This window comes from Euleptes europaea, chromosome 12 (assembly GCF_029931775.1).
Source record: "Euleptes europaea isolate rEulEur1 chromosome 12, rEulEur1.hap1, whole genome shotgun sequence".
Taxonomy (NCBI): Eukaryota; Metazoa; Chordata; class Lepidosauria; order Squamata; family Sphaerodactylidae; genus Euleptes; species Euleptes europaea.
This window is the reverse complement of record NC_079323.1, coordinates 66,038,595-66,060,254: the sequence shown is the minus strand read 5'-3', so window position 1 is coordinate 66,060,254 and position 21,660 is coordinate 66,038,595. Positions and strand designations below refer to the sequence as shown.

At 46.2% G+C, this 21,660-nt stretch overlaps 1 protein-coding gene across 1 annotated transcript in view; it reads left to right on the top strand.

Annotated features, from left to right (window-relative positions):
• Positions 1 to 1,180: 1,180 nt before the first annotated feature.
• Positions 1,181 to 21,660, top strand: part of DNMT3L (DNA methyltransferase 3 like) — a 35,807-nt gene continuing 15,327 nt past the window's right edge. Inside the window, exons 1-6 of the mRNA XM_056858243.1 lie at positions 1,181 to 1,218; positions 2,504 to 2,594; positions 11,603 to 11,715; positions 12,952 to 13,123; positions 15,232 to 15,316; positions 17,472 to 17,560. Coding sequence (XP_056714221.1) covers positions 1,181 to 1,218; positions 2,504 to 2,594; positions 11,603 to 11,715; positions 12,952 to 13,123; positions 15,232 to 15,316; positions 17,472 to 17,560 — 588 coding nt within the window. The remainder of the gene's footprint in view (positions 1,219 to 2,503; positions 2,595 to 11,602; positions 11,716 to 12,951; positions 13,124 to 15,231; positions 15,317 to 17,471; positions 17,561 to 21,660) is intronic.

The following is a 21,660-nucleotide window of genomic DNA, read 5'->3' as shown; positions in this document are numbered from 1 at the left end:
AGAGCAAAAGGAGATAACTGGTTACCCAGGCAACACCCCCCCTCCAACAGGCAGGAAGGAGCACTCGGCGATTCCCACAGTATGGGAATCTATGAAGACTAAACACGGGGCTTAGACTGGCCTTGGACAGAATAGCACAACTGCACCTGGAAGCAGCACAACAACAACACCACATACCATCCTCATGGCCTGCTCCTGACAGGGACTTACTTTCATACCTTGTGGTCATGCAAGAAAGTCAAGAAATTTTGGATAGACATTCATCAAGAAATGCGGAAGATTTTAAAAATTGACTTTCCTCTGGACCCATAGACAATGGCCAAAAACGCATGGTCCCTTAACCCACTTTATTCCCTGTTTCAGCCAGGATCAAATTTACCTGGGCTGGGGGGGGGAAACCATGCATTACTTTGAAACGCAGGGACGAAACTGTGCAAATCAATCCATGTAAACAGAAAATGCAGAAGACGTGAAGTTCCTGTTTAGTTTGGCACGCCCCTGGTGATTGGTTGTTTCAAATTGACCAATGAGGGCCTTCCCCGCCCCGGGAAACGACCAATCATCAGGGGCAGGATTGTTGCAAGTTAACAGGAACTCCACATCTCCCGCATTTTCAGTTTACATGGATGGATTTGCGCACAGTTTCGTTCCTGATTGTTCAATGTAATGTATACAGTTTCTCCCCAGCCAGGGTAAATTTGATCCTGGCTGAAACGGGGAATAAGGGACCATGAGTTTTTGGCCAATGTTGCTAGGAATACTTCCGATAGACTTAAATAAAAAACAATATAGAATCGTTTCAATATATGATAACAGCAGCCAGAGTAGTTCTAGCATCAATGTGGAAGCAAGAGGAAATTCCAGGGATTGAAAGCTGGCGAGAGAAAATGGCAGAATATGCAGTTATGGCCAAGTTGACACACTTGTTGAATAAGAGACCTTTGGGGGAATTGCAAAGACAATGGGAAAGTTACTATGATTATGTAAAACAAATACCAGGTTGAAGCATAATATCGAAAAGTTGAAATGTTTATCAAGATTGTGATGTTACAGTTTTTCAATTGTAACAGTATTATTACTGTATAGCCGGAGCAGTTATTCAAATATAGCAATTTTTTTAATGTGCAGTTAAAATTTAGAAAGTTGTTCATTTTCAGATTGTTCTCGAACTAATATCAAGATGAATAATATTAGCTATAAAATTAGAAATGACAAGCAGTAATAATTAGGACAAATATGGTGTAAGGAATCATTTATTATAGCACTAGTAAATAGATTTGACTATTTGCAATTAAGAGGTTATTATTATTAACAATATGATGGGTATAGGCACACTTTGGAAGGGTGGAAGGGCTGTATGTATGTGGGAGTATATATGTTCTGTTTTGTTGTTTCGTCAAAAAATTAATAACATTTATATTAAAAAAACAAAAACAAATGCAAATAATAATAAATAATTAAGCTAAAAAAAGAACCTACATTTCTTGCTTCATATTAAAAAGAAACATTTAATAAATGATAAATGATTCACAGAGGGTGAGAACATTTTGATTATGAATTATCTGTCTCCTCTTGAAGATCTGTATAAAAGTGGAATATTATACAAAATTTAAACTAAATCATCAACAGAACTGTAGTCATCTTTTTCTTGCACATACTCAATACTGAATACTTGTAATATATGAGTGTAAGTCAGGGTGCTGCCCACTGAGCTCTTTCCCTTTCCCTCCATCCTGCCAGCCTCAGAAATGGCAGAGACCCTGGAGACACCTTTCTCCTGTCTCAGACTGCCCAGGTCATCTGCCTACTGGTCTCTCTGGATCTAGCTTCAGTCCACTCTCCCCCCTGGCATGGCTCATTCTGCTGCCTTTTATCCCTATCTCCCCCTACAATCCAAGCCCCCTCCCCTTTCTCCCAGGTTCTTCCCTTTCCCCCTGTGCCTGTGTTACCCTAACCCATTTTTGTCTGAGCCTGGGTTTGGCTCTCCCTGTCGTCCCAGAGCTCTTCATGAGCCCTCTTCCCCAGCTCTGTTGGCCTTCCCTCGCTCCCTCCACCTGGGACCTTGCTTCTCAGGTGTAGGCATTTGGCAGCTTCTCTTCCCTGCTTGGCAGCCAGTGCTTTTGCAGGGCTGCTGGCCTTGGGGAGGAGGGTTCTGCTGTTGCACCTTCCACTGAGGTGGCAGGGCTGGTACCCTTCTGGATTGTGGGTGCTGTAGCTGACTGCTCTTGCCCCCCAGCAGGTATGTGGGGCTGGGGTTTTCTGGTAGGGGCTGGCAGGAAGGCTGTAGGTTTTCTGGTAGGGGCTGGCAGGAAGGCCTCCGTGCCTGGGCCATTGGCTTTGAAGGCCAGGAGGGACTCTGACATTGCAGCAGAGACCTCCGCGTCTGAGTCCGTTCCCAGACAATGAATTTAAAAAATTGTTTTTTAATCACAGGAATCTGCAGGAATTGATGCTATAAACTGAATTATGTTGTGAAAGGTACTGGGTATGATTGCTGTCTCTTGTATCTTGAAGAAATCTGCATTTGCTGTGGAAGTCTTGAGATCCATGCTCAGCATCCTTTGTTTCATGGGGGAATATGTGCTCCTTGCACAGTGAGTAGATGGGCCAGCCCCATATCTTTTGAGTCTTATGTATTTATTTAAAATATTGATATTTTGATTTTCTGAAATAAACTTATGCTCCAGTCATCCCTAATTTGATCAATACTTAACCTATATATTAAAAAAGAGTTGTCCATATTCAAACCTATCTCAAAGTCAGGTTTCTGCCACAGCGTATCGGAAGTGATTTGATTGTATCTATTGAGTTATTGATGGACTGGATGAGTACATTTTCAGTCAGAAAATTACAAAGTGTTTTATTCAGGGAATGACACACAGAAGAAACAGAGTTGTTCTAATAGGAGAGGTAGTACAGGCAGTCAGGGGCTATAATGCAAGTCAAAATGGATATAGTCAAATGGATGCAAACCTTTGGAGAGATGATCCCCATGAAACTCTGGGAAAGACTGTGGACAACTGAAATAAAATTTTCTTCTTCACAACTCATTAGAGAAAATTGGTATAAGATGTTTTACATATGGTATTTGGCACCGAATGATCTCCAAAAGCTGTACAAGGCAAATCAATCAATCAATCAATAACTTTAATACGGTCCAAGACCAGCAGATAAAAAATATATAAGCAAATCAAGCAAATTGTTGGAAATGCTCTGAAACAAAGGGAACTTTTTACCACCAATGGTGGACATGCAAAAAGAGTCAACAATATTGGAAGTCAATACATAAAGAAATTCAGAACATGCTACAAACGACCTTCGAGCTGAATCCTAAATATATGCTGCTGGGAATAATTCCTTCTCAATTAAATACCAACCAAGAAAACTCTTTCAATATGCGACAACTGCAGCTAGAATAATTTATGCGAAGCACTGGAAAGCAAATATAATTCCAGAGACGACTGAATGGATCAGTAAACTATTTGATTTTGCTTCAATGTCAAAATTAGGCGCTCTGAGCCTGGCTTTGGCCAGGAAGAGCGGGGTAACAAATGGAAATAATAAATAAATATAAAATTAACATACTTGGTGAAAAGAAAGTCGACTGATGAATTTAAGCAAAAATGGCAGCCACTATAAGATAAATATATACGTCCTTAGATCAACTTTAACTTTCTGTAGGCAGACATATCAAATGTTCTTATGGTAGTCAATATAAGTAGATGGTGTTGTTAGTTTAATTATCACAGAAAATTAAATCTCCTTGCATAAACCTCTAAGTTTGGTGAAGATTGGGTCAGGGGTCCAATTTTATGAGGGCCCAAAGGGGTTGCCCTCATTTCCCATAGGTCCAAAATATATCTTCTGTGATTGGCCAAAGAACACTGTTCTTCTTTACCTGGGTTCCTATCGGCAACTGAGAATACCTACCCCCCTCTCTAGGTTCTCCTCTGTGGCAATCCAGGTCGACTGCACCAGCTGGCTTTGCATAAGGAAAGCTGCATTAGATTTAAATGAAGGTCAAGTGAAAATTGATGGGGGTGAAAATTGGTGGAAGGAACATTAACGAGTTGAGATACACAGATGGCACCACATTACTGGCAGAAAGCAGCAAAAACTTGAAATGACTGCTGATGAAGGTTAAAGTGGAAGTGCCAAAGTGTCAGCTCTTGGCCCATTGAACCAGAAACCACAGCAGAGACAGTCAGTTCCAAGGAAGATGGCTTTACTAGTCAAATAGGTATTACAGAGCATGAAGGGAAAGGTGACAGCAATGAGCTCACTGCCTAACACTCAGCAGTATAAAGGCAAGGATATTTGCAAATGATTACAGAACACAAACATAGTTGCTGTTCCCAGGACTGTTCCCAGAGCTTCAAACGGGCTTTGGTATGCAGGATTGTCCTTGAGCGTAGTCAGCGATAGAAACAAAAGCAAAACAAAGTAACTGAGATACAAAGTAACTGAGATACAGGCCTGACATTCTGCCCCCCTTAAGGCCCCCTCCCTCCGTGCAAGGGGGATGGCTTGTCCGGGTAGGTGGTGTGAAAGGCGTTTACTAAGCTGGGGGCGGAGACATCTTGCGCACGCACCCACTCGTCATAGGCAGGGGGGAAGTGTTTCCAGTGAATTAGGTATTGCAGAGATCCATGGTGTATACGTGAATCCAGGATTTTGGACACCTCGAAATGTTCCTCCCCTCCCACCATCACTGGTTGTTCGGGAGGCGGATCTGGATGCCAGTCGGAGGAGGCGACATGGGGTTTCAGGAGACTGACATGGAAGACGGGGTGGATACGCCTCAAGGTTTTGGGGAGAGTCAATTCCACAGCGACAGGGTTAATGATCCGGGCGATAGGAAATGGGCCAATGTACTTGGCACTGAGTTTGTGACAAGGACGAGTGGAGCGCAGATTTCTGGTGGAAAGATATACTAAGTCCCCAACTTGAAAGTCCTTACTGGGGGAGCGATGCTTATCAGCTTGCGCTTTATACTTGCGTTTGGCTCGGTCCAGGTTGCTAATCAGCCAGGGCCAAGTAGTACAGAGGGCATGCGCCCATGAGGCGACATCAGGATCCCCCTCCCCCTCAGACCCTTCCACAGGGGCAATAGGACCGAAGTCCTGACCATACACAGCATAGAAAGGGCTGAAGCCAGTAGATTGATGCACAGCATTATTGTAAGCATATTCTGCAAAAGGCAACAGTTCTACCCAGTCATCCTGGTGATAATTGACATAACAACGCAAATAGCATTCCAGTACAGCATTGACACGTTCAGTTTGCCCATCCGTTTGAGGATGGTAAGCACTAGACAACCCTTGCTCCACCCCCACTAACTTGAGAAAGGCTTTCCAAAATTTGGCAACAAAACTACTTCCGCGGTCGCAGATTATCTTGCGCGGAAACGAATGTAGCCGGAAGACATGTGACAGGAAGAGGCAGGCCAACTTGGGGGCGGAGGGAATACCCGCTAAGGGAACCAAATGTACCTGTTTGGAAAATAAGTCAGTAACAACCCATAGTACAGTCTTGCCCCCGCTAAGGGGGAGATCCGTCATGAAATCCATGGCAATTACTTCCCAGGGTTTACTGGGGATTTCCAGCGGCTGCAGTAGTCCTGGGGGTTTGCCTTGAGAACGTTTGACTGTGGCACAGATAGGGCAGCTGCGAATGAAGGAGTCCACATCAGAACGCATTCCCCCCCCCCCCACCAAAACTGTCTGTGCAACAGATGAAGAGTTTTCAGGAACCCAAAGTGTCCCGCTGTTTTAGCTCCATGGGCTAACTGTAGGACTTCTCTTCGAAGCATTTTAGGCACGTATAGTTTTGAGTCTTTGTACCAACAACCACCTTGCTCGAGTACACCTTGGGGCAAGGTTTGGGCAGTGCGTTCGGCTAGGCACTGAGCCCGAAGGGAGTCCAGGAAGGTATTGGAGATGATCACTCCCTCTCCGTTTGTGGGAGAGGGTGAAGCAGGAGCTGGTGGTGGAGGGGGAGGAGAGGCTGGCTGCTGTGGAGTGTTGGATACAGGTGGCGCAAGGGGGACAGGCGAGGGAGCCTGCTGGTTAGGGCTGGATACCTTGTCAGCTACGGTATGGTTCCCCTGTTGGAGCCGGGTTTAGGCCCGGGTTTGTACGACCAGTAGGGGCAGGGCTTCCCTCTGCACCGGGGTAAACAACGAGTCTGTCGGCCGATCATGTTTTACTGGGTATTGAGGCAACCGGGATAGGGCATCTGCAAGCACGTTCTGTTTCCTGGGCAGATGTTTGAGAACAAAACGGAATTGAGCAAAGAAGTCCGCTGTTGTTTTGCGGACAATTTATGGGTCCCCGTGAGGGCAGCTAGATTTTTGTGATCGGTCCACACTTCAAAGGGGATCCTGGACCCCTCCAGGAACTGCCTCCACAGCGTAAGGGCATGGTGGACGGCTGATGCTTCCTTTTCCCAAATGGGCCAGTTTAGTTGGGAATGTGCAAACGTCTTGGAGAAGTAGGCACAGGGGTGCAGGAGACCGTCCGGTCCTCTCTGGAGTAGCCCCCCCCATGGCTACGTCGGACGCATTGACCTGCACAATAAACATTTGGTTCGGATCTGGGTGCTGCAGGACCGGTTCAGAAGTGAAAAGCCGTTTGAGGGCTACAAAGGCAGATTGGCATTGATCAGTCCACAGTATTTTGGCCGAGGGTAATGTTGCTGAAATCCCTTTACCCTTCGTTTTTAGGAGGTCAGTGATTGGCAGCGCCACTTGAGCAAAATTGGGAATGAAACCGCGGTAGAAGTTAGCAAAGCCCAGAAATTGCTGTACTTGTTTGCGGGTAGAGGGCGGAGTCCAGTCAAGCACCGATTGGACTTTAGCGGGGTCCATGCTAAGGCCACGATGAGAGATTATGTACCCTAAAAAAGTTATCTGCTTTTGGTGAAATTTGCATTTAGACAGTTTCGCATAGAGCTGGTGGTTACGCAGTCGTTGCAAAACCTCTCTGACCAGAACAACATGTTCCTCCATGGTTTTCGAATAAATAAGAATATCATCCAAATAAACTACCACGCCGCAGTACAGTAAATCATGGAGGATTTCGTTAATGAGTTGCATGAAGACCCCCGGGGCCCCCTTCAATCCGAAAGGCATCACAAGAAATTCATACATTCCAAAACAGCTAGAGAAGGCGGTGAGGGGTTCGTCCCCTCACGAATACGGACGCGATAATAAGCTTCCACCAAGTCCAACTTGGAGAAAACGCGACCTTCCTGTAATTGCCCCATAATATCTGAAATCAGCGGTATGGGGTAGGCGTTGGCTTGGGTAACTGCATTAAGCTTTCGGAAGTCAATACATAAACGCAGGTCGCCCTCCTTTTTCCGGACAAAGAACGCTGGGGCTGAGTTGGGAGCGTTCGATGGCTGAATGAACCCTCGAGCGATGGCTGAATGAACCCTCGAGCGAGATTTTTATCCAAATTTACCTCATGGGGTAAATTTTGCTTTTAGTCAGTTTGCAATCTTTCACCACCTCAATTGCACAGTCAGTGGTACGGTGGGGGGGCAAGGCATCACATTTTTTAATATCAAAGACATCTGCAAAGTCTCTGTAGGGGTCGGGCAAGAGCGGTGGCGATGCGGCATCGGAGGTTAAAGCTGGAGTAGGTGGAGACGTCACTGCGACTTCTTGTCGGTGCTGTTCGCACATAGGATTGGTAAATGAAATAGTATCCATTTCCCAGTCTATATAAGGACTATGGCCTTTGAGCCAATTAATCCCTAGGACAACTTCGAACCGTATGGGGGCTATGGTAAAGTCTATTTGTTCCCAATGGGAACCTATACCCATCGCTACTCCCCGTGTGCGATGATCGACTGGTCCCCCCTTAAAAGGGCTTCCATCCATCTGGGCAAATTGGACGGGAGCGGGTAGCGCCTCGGACTTGACTTTGAGAGCTGCGAATGTGGTTTCACTAATTAAAGTGCGACCGCAGCCGGAGTCAATAAGTGCCCTGACAGGCAGTTGGGGACCCCCTTTATAGTGTTGTAACACTGCGTCCACATACATCGTATTTTCTACTTCTCTCACCTTCATCGGTTTCGTAGGTTTTGCAGGAGAAACTGCGGAGGTCTGCGGGGACGTTCCATTCACCGCAGACTGTGACCGGTTATTTGACAGGTCAAGAGGCGAGTCCAGGTTTAGCGCTGGGGTATCCTGGAGGTGATCCCCGTCCGAAGATGGAGAATTGTCCCCCACTGGGGCACTTGTAATCCAGGACCCGGAGGGGTCTGCAGAAGTAGGAAGTGCAGAGAGTGTGGGCCGTCCCGGTGCTGTACTGCGGGTGGCTGCGGTGCCTCTGTGTTGAGGTCGTCCCCGAGCTCGGGGCAATGCGTTCGGTCGAGGGAATTCCAGGCGTTGAGGACATGCTGGAATAAAGTGGTTCATCGCGCCGCAAACGAGGCAAGCTCCCCTTTGGAATCAGGATTCGCGATCTTGAGGGGGCCATGCTGATCTCTGCAGGCAGGGAACGGAAGCTTTGGGGGGAGGCTTCTGGCTTCCCCTCACCTTGGGTCGCTGACGAGGTAGTATCTCTGCCGAGCCGGCAAAAGAGATCTTCAGTTTGGGTGGTCTCCATGGAACTGGAGGTAGTACGGGTGCTGGTGTAGATCCAAGGAACGGGGCCCCTGGCCTTCCTGGAGGTGGCAGGTCGGGAGCTCCAGGGTCTCCTGGCGCCACAGGCACTGCTGGAGTTACTGGCAACATGGGCGCTCCGCCCAGAAGTGCCGCAGGTTGCTGCGGTTGAGCCTGATCAGGAGACCCTGGTTGTGGAGCTGGGGCCGAGCCATCCGGTTTGGCTTGTATCTGCTGCAAGCAGTCGTTGTCGTGAAGCAAAAAGTGCATTTGACCCTGCAAGTGGGCCACCCGGTCTATGTGTTCCCGTTTGTGCTGTCGGAGCAAAAACATATCCTTGCCCGCATCACCTAAGCGATGGGGCTGGCTGATTCAGAGGTTTGCAGCCCAGAGAGTTTCCTCATAGTGCAAGTCCTCTTTGACCCCCTTACGATCCGTCAAAACTTGATCCGCTTCAAGTTTGGTGGTCAGGGCCGTGGTAACTAGTGGCATAGCCTCCTGCTCCCATGCCGAAATAGGTCCGGCTTGATCCGGAAGATCCAGTCGCGGCTGGACCTGAACCGCTAAGGTCGCTGCGCTGACACCAAAGACGGGGGTTGACAGTTTAGCAATCCCGGCCTTTGAAGTGGTGGTTGAGGTCATTCCGTGGAAGAGCGCAACCATCCGTTTCGCCAGTGCTTTTGGCCCGGCTCCGCACACCCGGGCCAGTCGAGCATCCTCCACTAGACAATCTGACACTAGGAGGTCGTGGCGGGTGCTGGCTTCCGCGCTGCGCCCGTACAAGTCCAGTCAGGCGGCTACGTTCCACTTCTGCCCGATGAACGTTGTCTAGGGCGTCCTCAAAGGAAGGTGTCAAGGACGAGACCCTTCCAGGGCTCCGGCAAGGAACCCGCTACCCGGGGAACAGATCCACCGGGACCGGGGCGAACCGCACGGGGCTCACTCGGAGAGCTCTGTCTTAGCTCCCATCCGAGTGGCAGGCGAGCCACACGGGGCTCCAGCCACGGTAAACTCACTCGGAGAGCTCTTAGCTCCCATCCGAGTGGCAGGCGAACCCCCCTGGGCTCCAGCCTGACTGGTGAAAAGGGTGATGGGGATTGCTGTCACAATGTCAGCTCTTGGCCCATTGAACCAGAAACCACAGCAGAGACAGTCAGATCCAAGGAAGATGGCTTTACTAGTCAAATAGGTATTACAGAGCATGAAGGGAAAGGTGACAGCAATGAGCTCACTGCCTAACACTCAGCAGTATAAAGGCAAGGATATTTGCAAGTGATTACAGAACACAAACATAGTTGCTGTTCCCAGGACTGTTCCCAGAGCTTCAAACGGGCTTTGGTATACAGGATTGTCCTTGAGCGTAGTCAGCGATAGAAACGAAAGCAAAACAAAGTAACTGAGATACAGGTCTGACACAAAGCAGGATTACAGCTAAGAATCAAGAACACAAAAGGAATGACTACTGGAGAATTACGCACCTTTATGATCAACAATAAAGAAATGGAAATGTTCAAGATTTTCCATTCCTTGGCTCCATCATCAGCCAAAAGGGAGACTGCAACCAACAAATCAGAAAGAGATTGAGACTGGGAAGGGCAGTCATGAAGGAACTGGAAAAGATCTTCAAGTGTAAGGATTTGTTGCTGGTGATCAAGTGAATTCACGCCATAATATTTCCCATTACTATGTATGGGTATCAAAGTTGGACAATGGAGAAAGCTGACAGGAAGAAAGTAGATTTGTTTAAAATGTGGTGTTGGAGGAGAGTTTTATGGATACCATGGACTGCCAAAAAAGACAAATAAGTGGGTTCTAAATCAAATCAAGCCTGAACTCTCCCTAGAAGATAAAATGACTAAACTGAGGCTATCGTACTTTGGTCACATTATGAGAAGACAAGGGTCACTGGAAAAGACAATGATGCTAGGAAAAGTTGAAGACAGAAGGAAAAGAGGAAGACCCAATGTGAGATGTATCAACTCCATAAAGGAAGCCACAGCCATCAGTTTGCAAGACCTGAGCTGCTAAAGATAGGATGTTTTGGAGGACATTAATTCATAGGTTGCCATAGGTAGGAAGCAATTTGATGGCACTTAACACACACATTGTGTTATTTGTCTTCCAATTAATTTTGCAAAATTAACAGAGTTTGAACTGTGTTTAAATGACAAAAATTGAATTTTGTTTGGAGACCAATAATGCAATAAATAAGAGAACATGGACTGGATAATTAAATGATGCCCTGGTCTTCAATACTGAAATGTTGAAATTCATAGATAGTGATTGTGTATGGTATTGTTCTGTATCTGTAAAAGTGCTGCCAAGTTGCAGCCAGCTTATGATGACTTCATAGGCTTTTCAAGGCAAGAGACATTCAGGGGTGGTTTGCTATTGCCTGCCTTTCTGTAACAACCCAGGGCTTCCTTGGTTGTCTCCCATTCAAGTGCTGACCATGGGCAACCCTGCTTAGCTTCCAAGATCTGATGAAATCAGGGCAGCCTGAGTCACTCAGGTTAGGACACAGTGTTTCTCTGCATCGTTATTTATTGACCGTGATTATTTTTCTGTTGCAATCATCTAACAATGAATGGTTATAATATGTCCCAGATAATGTCCATGTCTTTGGAATATAGACACTTTATAAATTCCAAGGAGTGAGAAGTGTATATTGCAAAATTTAATTGCTCAGCCAGAAATCTCTCAGACTGTAACATGTGAGATGAATCACACTTTCACCACAATTTCAGCAATTAGAATTAGCAGGGAGAAAAATAGTTTTAAAGTACCCACAGAGGACCAATGGATATGTAAGAGAAATTTTGGTTGCATCAGTCCCAATCCAGAGCTGATTTAAGTAATTCTGTGAATGACTTGTTCCAAGGCAAAAACAACATTTTACAAAATGTGAATCTTTTTTGGAGATCAGCATTTAAATGCTAGACTGTTATAAACTAAATGTGATTTCCATTTTGGTTGGTTTGTTTTAAGGAAAGGTTTTTGGAGAGATTCTTCCTCTGTGATGACGATGGGTTCCAGGCTGACTGTGCAATCTGCTGCTGGGGTGAATCACTAGTGATGTGCGATGATCCAGCATGCATAAGGTAGCCAATGATCAAATTATGAGTTCTAGATGCTACCAAGTTTGAGCTCACAAGTGTGGGATATTCATATAAAGTCTGGGCATAGGGCAAAGGAAAAAAATGTTGGCTATCTAGCCCTGGGAGATATGACTCAGTGGAGAGACGATGAAGGGATAGGGGGGAAAGACATCTGTACCCTGAATCAAGAGTATCTTTTGGCACTCCTCAGGACTCTCAAGTTGACTGAGCCAAGCTAAGGTTGCCAACATTCTGACAGGCCTCTGAAGTTGTGTCTTCAACAGCAGTTTAATGTGGCAACATGAGTGAGTGATGATGCCCTGTTGCTTTTTGAAGGGCAAACTGCTGTTAAAAACACATGCACAGGTCAGGTCAGTTTTCTGATTAGTTAGCAATCCTAGGCCAAGAAAGTAGTGGACCAGTATTATATGAAGTTTTAGATGAGACTGTCAGGGCCCTTGCCACATGGGCTGGATTTGCCAAAAGACAAAAAAAATTCCCAGAAGTGATTTCACAGACGTCAAAATATGTTCCAAACAGGTGAAAACTAGATATGCTTAACAGGGAAGAGGGAAAAAAATGGAGAGAAACTTGTGTTTTCTTTTGTGCATTTCTGGTATAACATCCAACGTAGGAACTTGCATATCTCCCCTATCAGTTCTCTCAAGAGGAAAGTGTGCACATTTCATGATGGGGAGAGGATGCATGAGTTCCTACTTTGAGTATTTCACCCAAAGTCCCACCCACGTTTGGTGTAATGTCTAAAGCAGAGGTCCCCAACATGGTGCCTGTGGGTGCCACGGTGCCCTCCGACACCTTTTCTGGCACCCAAGTGTTTTTAGGAAGTGGGTGGGGCCAGGTGGGGCTTTTGCCCAGCAAGGCTTCTGATCGAAGATCTGGTTGGCTGTGCAGGTTTTTTTAAATATTGCTTTAGCAGCAGCTGCCATTACAGCACAAGAATCTACACTGTGTTACTGTAGTTAAGCTGTGGCAATCATTTTGTGGCTGCTTCCACCTCCTGTGGCAGCCATTTTGTGGCAGCCATTTTGTTGCTGCGCCCACCGTGCCATGTCAGAATTCCACAGGCTCAAAAAGGTTGGGGACCCCTGGTCTAAAGCTATCCTAAGATTCAAATGCATTGTGAAACAACCAAGTAATTGTTTGCATCTGTTGTGAATTTTGAAGTGATAAAGGAAAATAGTTCATGCCTTCGAATACTTTCATTTTTAATGTTTTTAGATCTTTTTGTACAAAATGTTTGGATGCACTTGTCGAACAAGGAAAGGCAGAAAAAATTAAAGAAATTAATCCATGGATTTGTTTCTTGTGTTTGCCATTGGATGTACATGGAGTACTGAAGAAGAAGACAAAATGGAGGACAGAGCTGAAGTTCTTCTATGATTGGGAGTCCGTAAGGGAATATTACAACTGAGCTTCTACAGATATAAAGATCTTTGAATTAACTGAGTAAATTTTGGTTCAGGATGTACAGCAGAGAATAAGATTCTGCTTTCTGACAAAGGTGCCATTTAGATAAAGATTCACATAGACACTACCTGGTTCCTAAAAAAAAGGTAAAGAACCCCTGTGCAAGCACCGGGTCATTTCTGACCCATGGGGTGACATCACATCCTGACGTTTACTAGGCAGACCTTGTTTAGGGGGTGGTTTGCCAGTGCCTTCCCCAGTCATCTACACTTTACCCCCAGCAAACTGGGTACTCATTTCACCGACCTCGGAAGGATGGAAGGATGAGTCAACCCTGAGCTGGCTACCTGAAACCAACTTCCGTTGGGATCGAACTCAGGTCATGAGCAGAGCTTGGACTGCAGTACTGCAGCTTACCACTCTGCGCCAGGGGGCTCATAACCTGGTTCTAGGAGAAAATAAAATATCCTTCTATGTAGAAATCTTTTGGACAAAGTTGAAAGATCAGCTCTGTCTCCACCAGATGGCAGCAAAGTTCGTCCAGCAAAATGATACTTCTCTGTGGTCATTTGGGGATTTTTTCACTTTCTGGGCACATGCATGTAATTCCTGGCCCCCCCCCCCCCAATCCTGTCTATCATTAAAGGGCAATGGGTTCCACACCTATAGAAAATAGAGGGAAGCTTTGAGGAAAGCGCTGCCTCCCCCCCCCCCAATTTGGAATCTGACTGTTCCCAAAGCAGAACAGAGCGAGGGTGGAAGAAAAATGGAGGAGACCAGAGGGACTGGTGTTTGTTTTTTGCGCTGGGGCTGGTGAACCGCACGAGGTAATCTGCTGGGCGGAGTTGGGGCGGAGTTGGGGGCAGGCATAAACAATGAGCCTGTTGGAAGGGGAGGCCTCTTGCAAAAGGGACAGACCAAACCATTGTCAAGTACAGCGTGCTTTGTTCCCATGAAAAACCAAAACTACATCGAGATTGACGGGGATAAATCGCGGCCATGAAAAAAAACATTTAAATCGGGGGGTTTTTGGTCCGTGGCAAAAGAGCATCAAAATCTTCCGTGAAAAGTGGGCCTTGCAAAAGTGATACTAAATATGTTGGGTTTCCTCAGCATCAAACCATACACTACTGGAGATTTCTGATCAGGCTCTCCAGTGGTTCCTTTAAATCCTCAAAACAGTGATGAGGGAAGGGTGATCAAAATCAGGGCTAAGGCACAGGGAGAGGGGGCATTTTCCTTAGTCAAATTGCCCTGCCCAAATTGCTATTTGTTCTGAAAGGTGAAGGGGCATAAAGATGCACCCATGTGTTCCTCCAGAGGGAAACAGCAGTATGGGGAGGGGGTGACTAAGATCAGGGGAAAGACTGAACCTGACTTCCCCCACACAGGGCCTTCCTTCCAGATCCCCCCATACACATCTGCCTTTAGCATTTTGACAAACCATAGACAATTTCATCATCTATCCCTCACATCACTTGGCCATCAGTCACCAGGAATCCTGCAGACCCAACGGCCAGTGAGAATTAGAGCTCTGTATACTAAAAAAAAAATAGTTGCTTCACTATATTCAGTTTTACATCGTGTAGGTAAAATTTATCCAAAATACCTGTCTTAATCATATCATTTTCTTTCCCCTTTCCTGAAGACCCTTCAGTTGATAGAGATTTGGGAAGTGTGTAGGGTTGCCAGGTCCCCCCCAGCCACTAGCAGGGGGTGGGGAGATGGAGTTGCCAGCACCAGGGTGGGAAACTCCTGGATATTTGGGGCTGGAGCCTGGGGAATCTCAGTGGTGTACAATGCCATAGAGTCCATCCTCCAAAGCAGCTATTTTCTCAAGGGGAACTGACCTCTGTAGTTTGGAGATGAGCTGTAATTCTGGGGGATCCCCAGGTCCCACCTGGAGGCTGGCATCCCTAGAAGTGTGATTGTATCCATTGTGGGAGGGGAGGTTTCTAGAGCTTATTAATGTGTAACAAGTGGAATAATTAGCTATTAAAATTAATGTCTTTATAATTACTGCAGTTAATAGTGTCCAAGTTTGACAAACAAATGTCTTATGCCAAATATGTGTTTTTCTAGTTGGATCAGAATCATCTTTGGATATACCAGCCTTTGTCTCCATGGGAGAGAAAGTCAATCAACGTGCTCTCCCTTTTTGATAATATTACACAAGGTGAGTATAAAGTGAGCTTGCATGTTTAATATATTTCACCTTCCATGCTAGTCTGTGGCTTGGCTCATTGGCATGGATCATCCAGAGCTATATAGCAGAGGCCCTTTCTGCAGAGCACCTGCTGTGTCCATGCTGTGGTCTGGATTCCATGATGTTGTGCAAGAGGGGGGCAAAAAGGTGAGTGGAGGTTCCAGTTCTGATTCCACTCAAATAGAAGAAGAAGAGTTGGTTTTTAAATGCCAACTTTCGCTACCTTTTAAGGAGAATCAAACCGGCTTGCAATCTCCTTCCCTTCCTCTCTCCGCAACAGACACCTTGTGAGGTAGTTGAGGCTGAGAGAGTTCAAAGTGAATTGTGACTGGCCCAAGGTCACTCAGCAGGCTTCATGCAGAGAAGTGGGGAATCAAACCCCGTTCTCCAGATTAGAGTCCACCACTCTTAACCACTACACCACACTGGCTCTCAAATAAATGGAGGCAGTAACACAGATTATGTTATGAGCTGTTTTTTGGTCAACTGAAACATTCCAGCAATAATATATTTGACTAGCAAAGAAAAACATCTTCTTTTCTACAGATGCTCAGTGTTTTAAATGTCTTATTGGCATTTGAAGAATTTTTAAACATTACATTTTGCATCTTATTAAAGTATTACATGGCCATTTCTGTCAAAAAAGTGTCCACAATGCACTCAAACTTTAAGTTGGTGCTTAACTCTCACATTGAAATAAATGGGACTTAAAATGCTTCACTTTTGATTATTCCCTTCCTTATATAAGTTTATCAAAACTTCACTATCAATTGTAAGGCGTGTTTTTTTTAATCTTGAAATTAAAGAACAGCTTAGAAATGTGAGACAAATACCAATCACAGAAGGTGCTTTTTGGCTGGAATTATTTTCAAACTTTTCTGTGGTTGGTGAAAGACTATTAAAGTAGGTCTGGTCCCCAGACCAGGCCGTTTGAGAAAATTTGGTGGCATAGCCTGGCTTTAGCTCCTGCTGCCTGAGTCTCCCTCTGTGATCCTGGATCCTGAAGCCTCATCCTGACCTGCTGCATTACAACCTGCTCCTTGGGTTGGATTCCTTCCTGCCTGCTGCCTGGAGGAGAAGACATCGAAGGGTTTGAGATATCATCATTTTCCTTTTGAACAAGTTGTTGTATTTGTGGCTAATTTTCTGAATTTTGCTAGAAGCCAGTAGGTCTTGGCTTCTTAGTTGGTGGGGGAGAGGGGTTGCTAGTTTGAGGGGGTGATTTGATTATTTTGGGTGGGAGGCCCTGCTTCCATTTCTCCACTGCTTGCTCTTTCAAAGTTGCATTGTTTGAATTTTGGGGTTTTCTCTGCTTCAGATCTTGCTGGCTTTCACCTGAAAGGAGGGGGTGATTTGATTGTTGGCGGGGGGGCACTGCTTTGTTGTCATCACCATTCTCATTGTTGAATTTAGAGAGAGGGGTTTTTTGGCAGTTCGGTGTCTTCTTGTGTGAACTTTGCAATGTTTTCCTATGGGGAATGGAGGCAGCCTAGGGTTGCCAACCTCCAGGCACTAGCTGGAGTTCTGCTATTACGATTGATCTCCAGCTGATAGAGATCAATTCAATTTCAATTTTAATACCTTTATTGGCATACCATCAAGCAATCAAACAGAGTATAGAGAGATCAATTCACCTGGAGAAAATGGCCGCTTTGGCAACTGGACTCTATGGCATTGAAGTCCCTCCCCTCTCCAAACCGCGCCCCTCCTCAGGCTCCACCCCAAAAACCTCCCACTGGTAGCGAAAAGGGACCTGGCAACACTAGGGCATCCTTTGGGATCCCATAAAATTGGACCCCCTGACTCAAACTTCACCAAACTTCGGGGTTCATGCAAGGAGAGTTCCTTCAAGCTACCCTGAAAATTTTGGGAACTCTACCTCCAAAAACACCCCCACAGGACCTTCAGGAAAATTTTCCTATAGACTATAATGGGCCCGATTTTTTTTATTTTTTTTTTGTAAACCCAGAAATAAGCCAAATACCAATATTTACCAGTATGGGTATTTGGTTTATTTCAGGTTTACTGAAAAAATCAAACCCAATAAACCCGAACCCGGAAAAAAAATATATTTTTTTGCACAACCCTAACTGCAGTTCTACATTTTTTTGTTTCTGTACTCCAGAGCTGAAAAGCCTTGGGTTTCTGGGGGAAAGTATGGGCAATGGAAGGTTAAAGTATCTGTATGATGTCACAGATGTGATGAGAACCCATGTAAGTACACATTACAGAGTCAAGTTTTTGTAACTTGTATTTTCTAACTATGTTATATCAAATATTCTTAGTGTTCTTAATAAAACAATTGCTGGTTACTGTGGGGGGGGGAGAGATCAATTTTTCCTCCAGTCAAAGAATGGCTCTTAAAATACATGCGTGCAGAGATTCTTAATAAATTCAGGATAGACAGAGATAAATCCCCTAATATTTTTTTTGCAAGGTTGGGGGGGGGACCAATAGGTACTAGCCATAGTCTAATGCAGGGTTACACAAGGTTACATTCACTAGCTTCAATGGATTTAAGTGTACTTACTTCTGTGCTGGAGTTTATCAAAATACTGTGACCATTTAAGTAACATGATTCCTAGTGAGATATTGTAAGCACTTGTCCCAATGACAACCAAAGGCCACAACAGGAGACTGAGTAGTCCAAAAGAGTTGGTTTAATGGTATCACAGGCAAGCAGAGCTTAGAAGTCCAAAGACAGCAATGGGGGCAAATGGCATGCACTTGATAATATAAGAACATTGAAAAAAGCGTTCAGCAATACAGTCTCATGAGATTACTTCAAACAGTCTAGAGGCATCCCAGCCACCACGGGCACTAGCTAGCTTCAAAGGGAGCAGGAATGCAGTTTAGGGAAAACAGTCCTTGAACAATCTGTGGAGGAAAGTCTGTGAGAAAACGAAACTATTTGAGACTCAGCGAGTAGGCCTGACATTCTGCCCCCCTTAGGGCCCCCTCCCGTTCTGCAAGGGAGACGGCTTATGGGGGTAGGCGGTGTGGAAGGCGCGCACTAGGTGCGGGGCGGAGACATCCCGTGCACGAACCCATTCATCATAGGCAGGGGGGAAGTGTTTCCAGCGAACCAGGTATTGCAGAGAGCCGTGACGCATACGAGAGTCCAGGATCTTTGACACTTCAAAATGCTCTTCCCCCCCCCCATCACCGGCTGTTCTGGAGGCGGTTCCGGGTGCCAATCTGAGGCGGCAACATGAGGCTTGAGGAGGCTGACATGGAAGACAGGATGGATGCACCTCAGGGTTTTAGGGAGGGTCAGTTCCACAGTGACTGGGTTAATCAGTCGAGCAATGGGATACGGCCCCACGTACTTGGCACTGAGCTTACCACATGGCCGGGTGGACCGTAGATTCTTGGTGGATAGGTACACTAGGTCTCCAATCTGGAAGTCTTTGCTGGGAGAGCGATGTTTATCTGCTTGAGCTTTATATTTGTGTTTGGCCCTTTCTAAATTTTTTACCAGCCAGGGCCAGGTGGTATGGATAGCTCAAGCCCAAGAGGCTACATCATCACTTCCCTCCTCCCCCGCAACATTAACATGACCAATAGGACTGAAATCTTGACCATACACAGCATAAAATGGGCTAAAACCTGTAGATTGGTGCACAGCATTATTGTAGGCATACTCAGCAAAAGGCAAAAGTTCAACCCAATCATCTTGGTGATAGTTGACATAACACCACAAATAACATTCCAGTACAGCATTTACACGTTCAGTTTGCCCATCCGTTTAAGGGTGAAAGGCACTAGACAAACCCTGTTCCACCCCCACCCACTTGAGAAAGGCTTTCCAAAACTTAGCTACGTAGGTCCCCCCGTGGTCGCTTATTATCTTACGCGGGAAGGAATGCAAGTGGACAACATGTGACATAAAGAGGCGGGCCAACTTCGGGGCCAAGGGTATGCCTGCACACGGAACTAGATGTACCTGTTTGGAAAACAAGTCAGTAATAACCCACAGAACAGTTTTCCCTTCGCTGAGCGGGAGGTCAGTCATAAAATCCATAGCAATTATTTCCCAGGGCTTGGTGGGCACCTCTAGCGGTTGCAATAGTCCAGGGGGTTTGCCTTGGGATCGTTTGACAGTGGCACAGATGGGGCAGCTGCGAATGAAGGAATCCACGTCAGTACACATGCCCGCCCACCAAAATTGCCTGCTCAACAAGTGAAGGGTTTTTAAGAATCCGAAGTGTCCTGCCGTTTTGGCTCCATGGGCCATTTGCAGGATCTCTTTTCGAAGTGTTTTAGGCACGTATAATTTAGAGTCTTTGTACCAACAACCACCCCATTCTAGCAGGCCTGAGGGCGGTGCCTGAGTAGTGCATTTGGCTAGGCACTGAGCACGGAGAGAGTCCAGGAAGGAGCCGGACAGGATCAACCCCCCCCCCCGTAGAGGAGCTGCTGGCAGTGGTGATGGGATGGAGGGGGGGATGGTGGGTCAGATGAGGGAGTTGGTTTCTTCTTGACAGATGCTTTCCTGTCCGCTGCTTGGGGCTGGGACTGGAGCAGAGTTTGGGACCGAGTCTGTACAGCTAGAACTGGTAGAGCTCCCCTTTGCGCTGGGGTGAATAAGGAGACCGTAGGACGGTCGAGTTTCACCGGATACTGGGGAAGCCTGGAAAGAGCATCAGCTAGCACGTTTTGCTTTCCAGGCACATGCTTGAGCACAAAACGGAATTGAGCAAAGAAGTCAGCCCAACGTTGTTGTTTTGTGGACAGTTTGTGGGCCCCCGTGAGGGCTTCTAGATTTTTGTGATTGGTCCAGACTTCAAAGGGGGCCCTGGAACCTTCCAGGAACTGCCTCCACGTAGTAAGGGCATGATGGACGGCTGCAGCTTCCTTTTCCCAAATCGGCCAGTTTAGTTGAGAGTGCGCAATTTTTTTTGAAAAATAAGCACAGGGGCGAAGAAGACTGTCTGGTCCTCTTTGCAAAAGAGCCCCCCCCCCCCATAGCTACGTCAGATGCATCTACTTGTACAATGAATATTTGGTTTGGATCGGGATGCTGCAGCACCGGTTCAGAAGTAAAAAGCTGTTTGAGAGTTGCAAAGGCAGTTTGAAATTGATCTGTCCAATGCACCTTGGAGGTGGGCAACGTGGCAGAGACCCCTTTACCCTTAGTATTAAGGAGGTTGGTGAGTGGCAGTGCCACTTGAGCAAAGTTGGGAATGAAACCACAGTAAAAATTGGTGAAGCCGAGAAACTGCTGCACCTGCTTGCGGGTGGAGGGAGGAGCCCAATCAAGTACAGATTGTATCTTAGTAGGGTCCATGGTAAGGCCCTGATGTGAAACTATGTATCCCAAGAAGGTTAATTGCTCTTGGTGGAACTCACACTTAGATAACTTAGCGTAGAGCTGATTGTTTCTGAGACGTAGTAACACTTCTCTGACCAGAGTAATATGTTCATCCATGGAATTAGAGTAAATAAGGATATCATCAAGATAAACCACCACGCCCCGATATAATAAATCATGGAGGATCTCGTTAATGAGTTGCATGAAGACCCCCGGGGCCCCTTTTAATCCAAAAGACATCACCAGAAATTCATACATTCCGAAGCAGCTAGAGAAGGTTGTGAGGGGTTCATCCCCGTCACGAATCCGGACCCGGTAATAAGCTTCAACCAAGTCCAGTTTGGTGAAAATGCGCCCCTCCCTTAGTTGTCCTAAGATGTCTGAGATCAGCGGAATGGGGTAGGCATTGGCTTGGGTGACTGCGTTGAGTTTTCGAAAGTCAATGCACAAGCGCAAGTCACCTGTCTTTTTACGGACGAAGAAAGCAGGGGCTGAGTTGGGAGCAGTTGACGGTCGAATGAACCCCCGAGCAAGATTTTTGTCTAAAAAGTCTCGCAGCACGGTGCGTTCAGAAACGCTCATAGGGTAAATCTTGCTTTTAGTCAGTTTGCAGTCTCCCACCACTTCGATTGCACAGTCCATAGTACGGTGTGTGTGTGGGGGGGGTAATGCATTGCATTCTTTTACATCAAAAACATCCTCAAAGTCTCGGTATGCCTCGGGTAATTGGGTCGACGGTTGAGTATCGGAGGTTAAGGCTGGGGCGGGTGGAGGAGCAACCGCGACCTCGTGTCAATGTTGGTCACACTTAGGGTTGGGAAAGGCAATAGTGTCAGCCTCCCAGTCTATGAAAGGACTGTGCCTTTTGAGCCAGTTAATTCCCAAAATGACTTCGTAACGGACTGGAGCAATGGTAAGGTCTATTTGCTCCCAATGGGAACCGATGCCCATCACCACTCCCCGTGTGCGACGGTCAACTGGCCCCCCTTTAAAGTGGCTA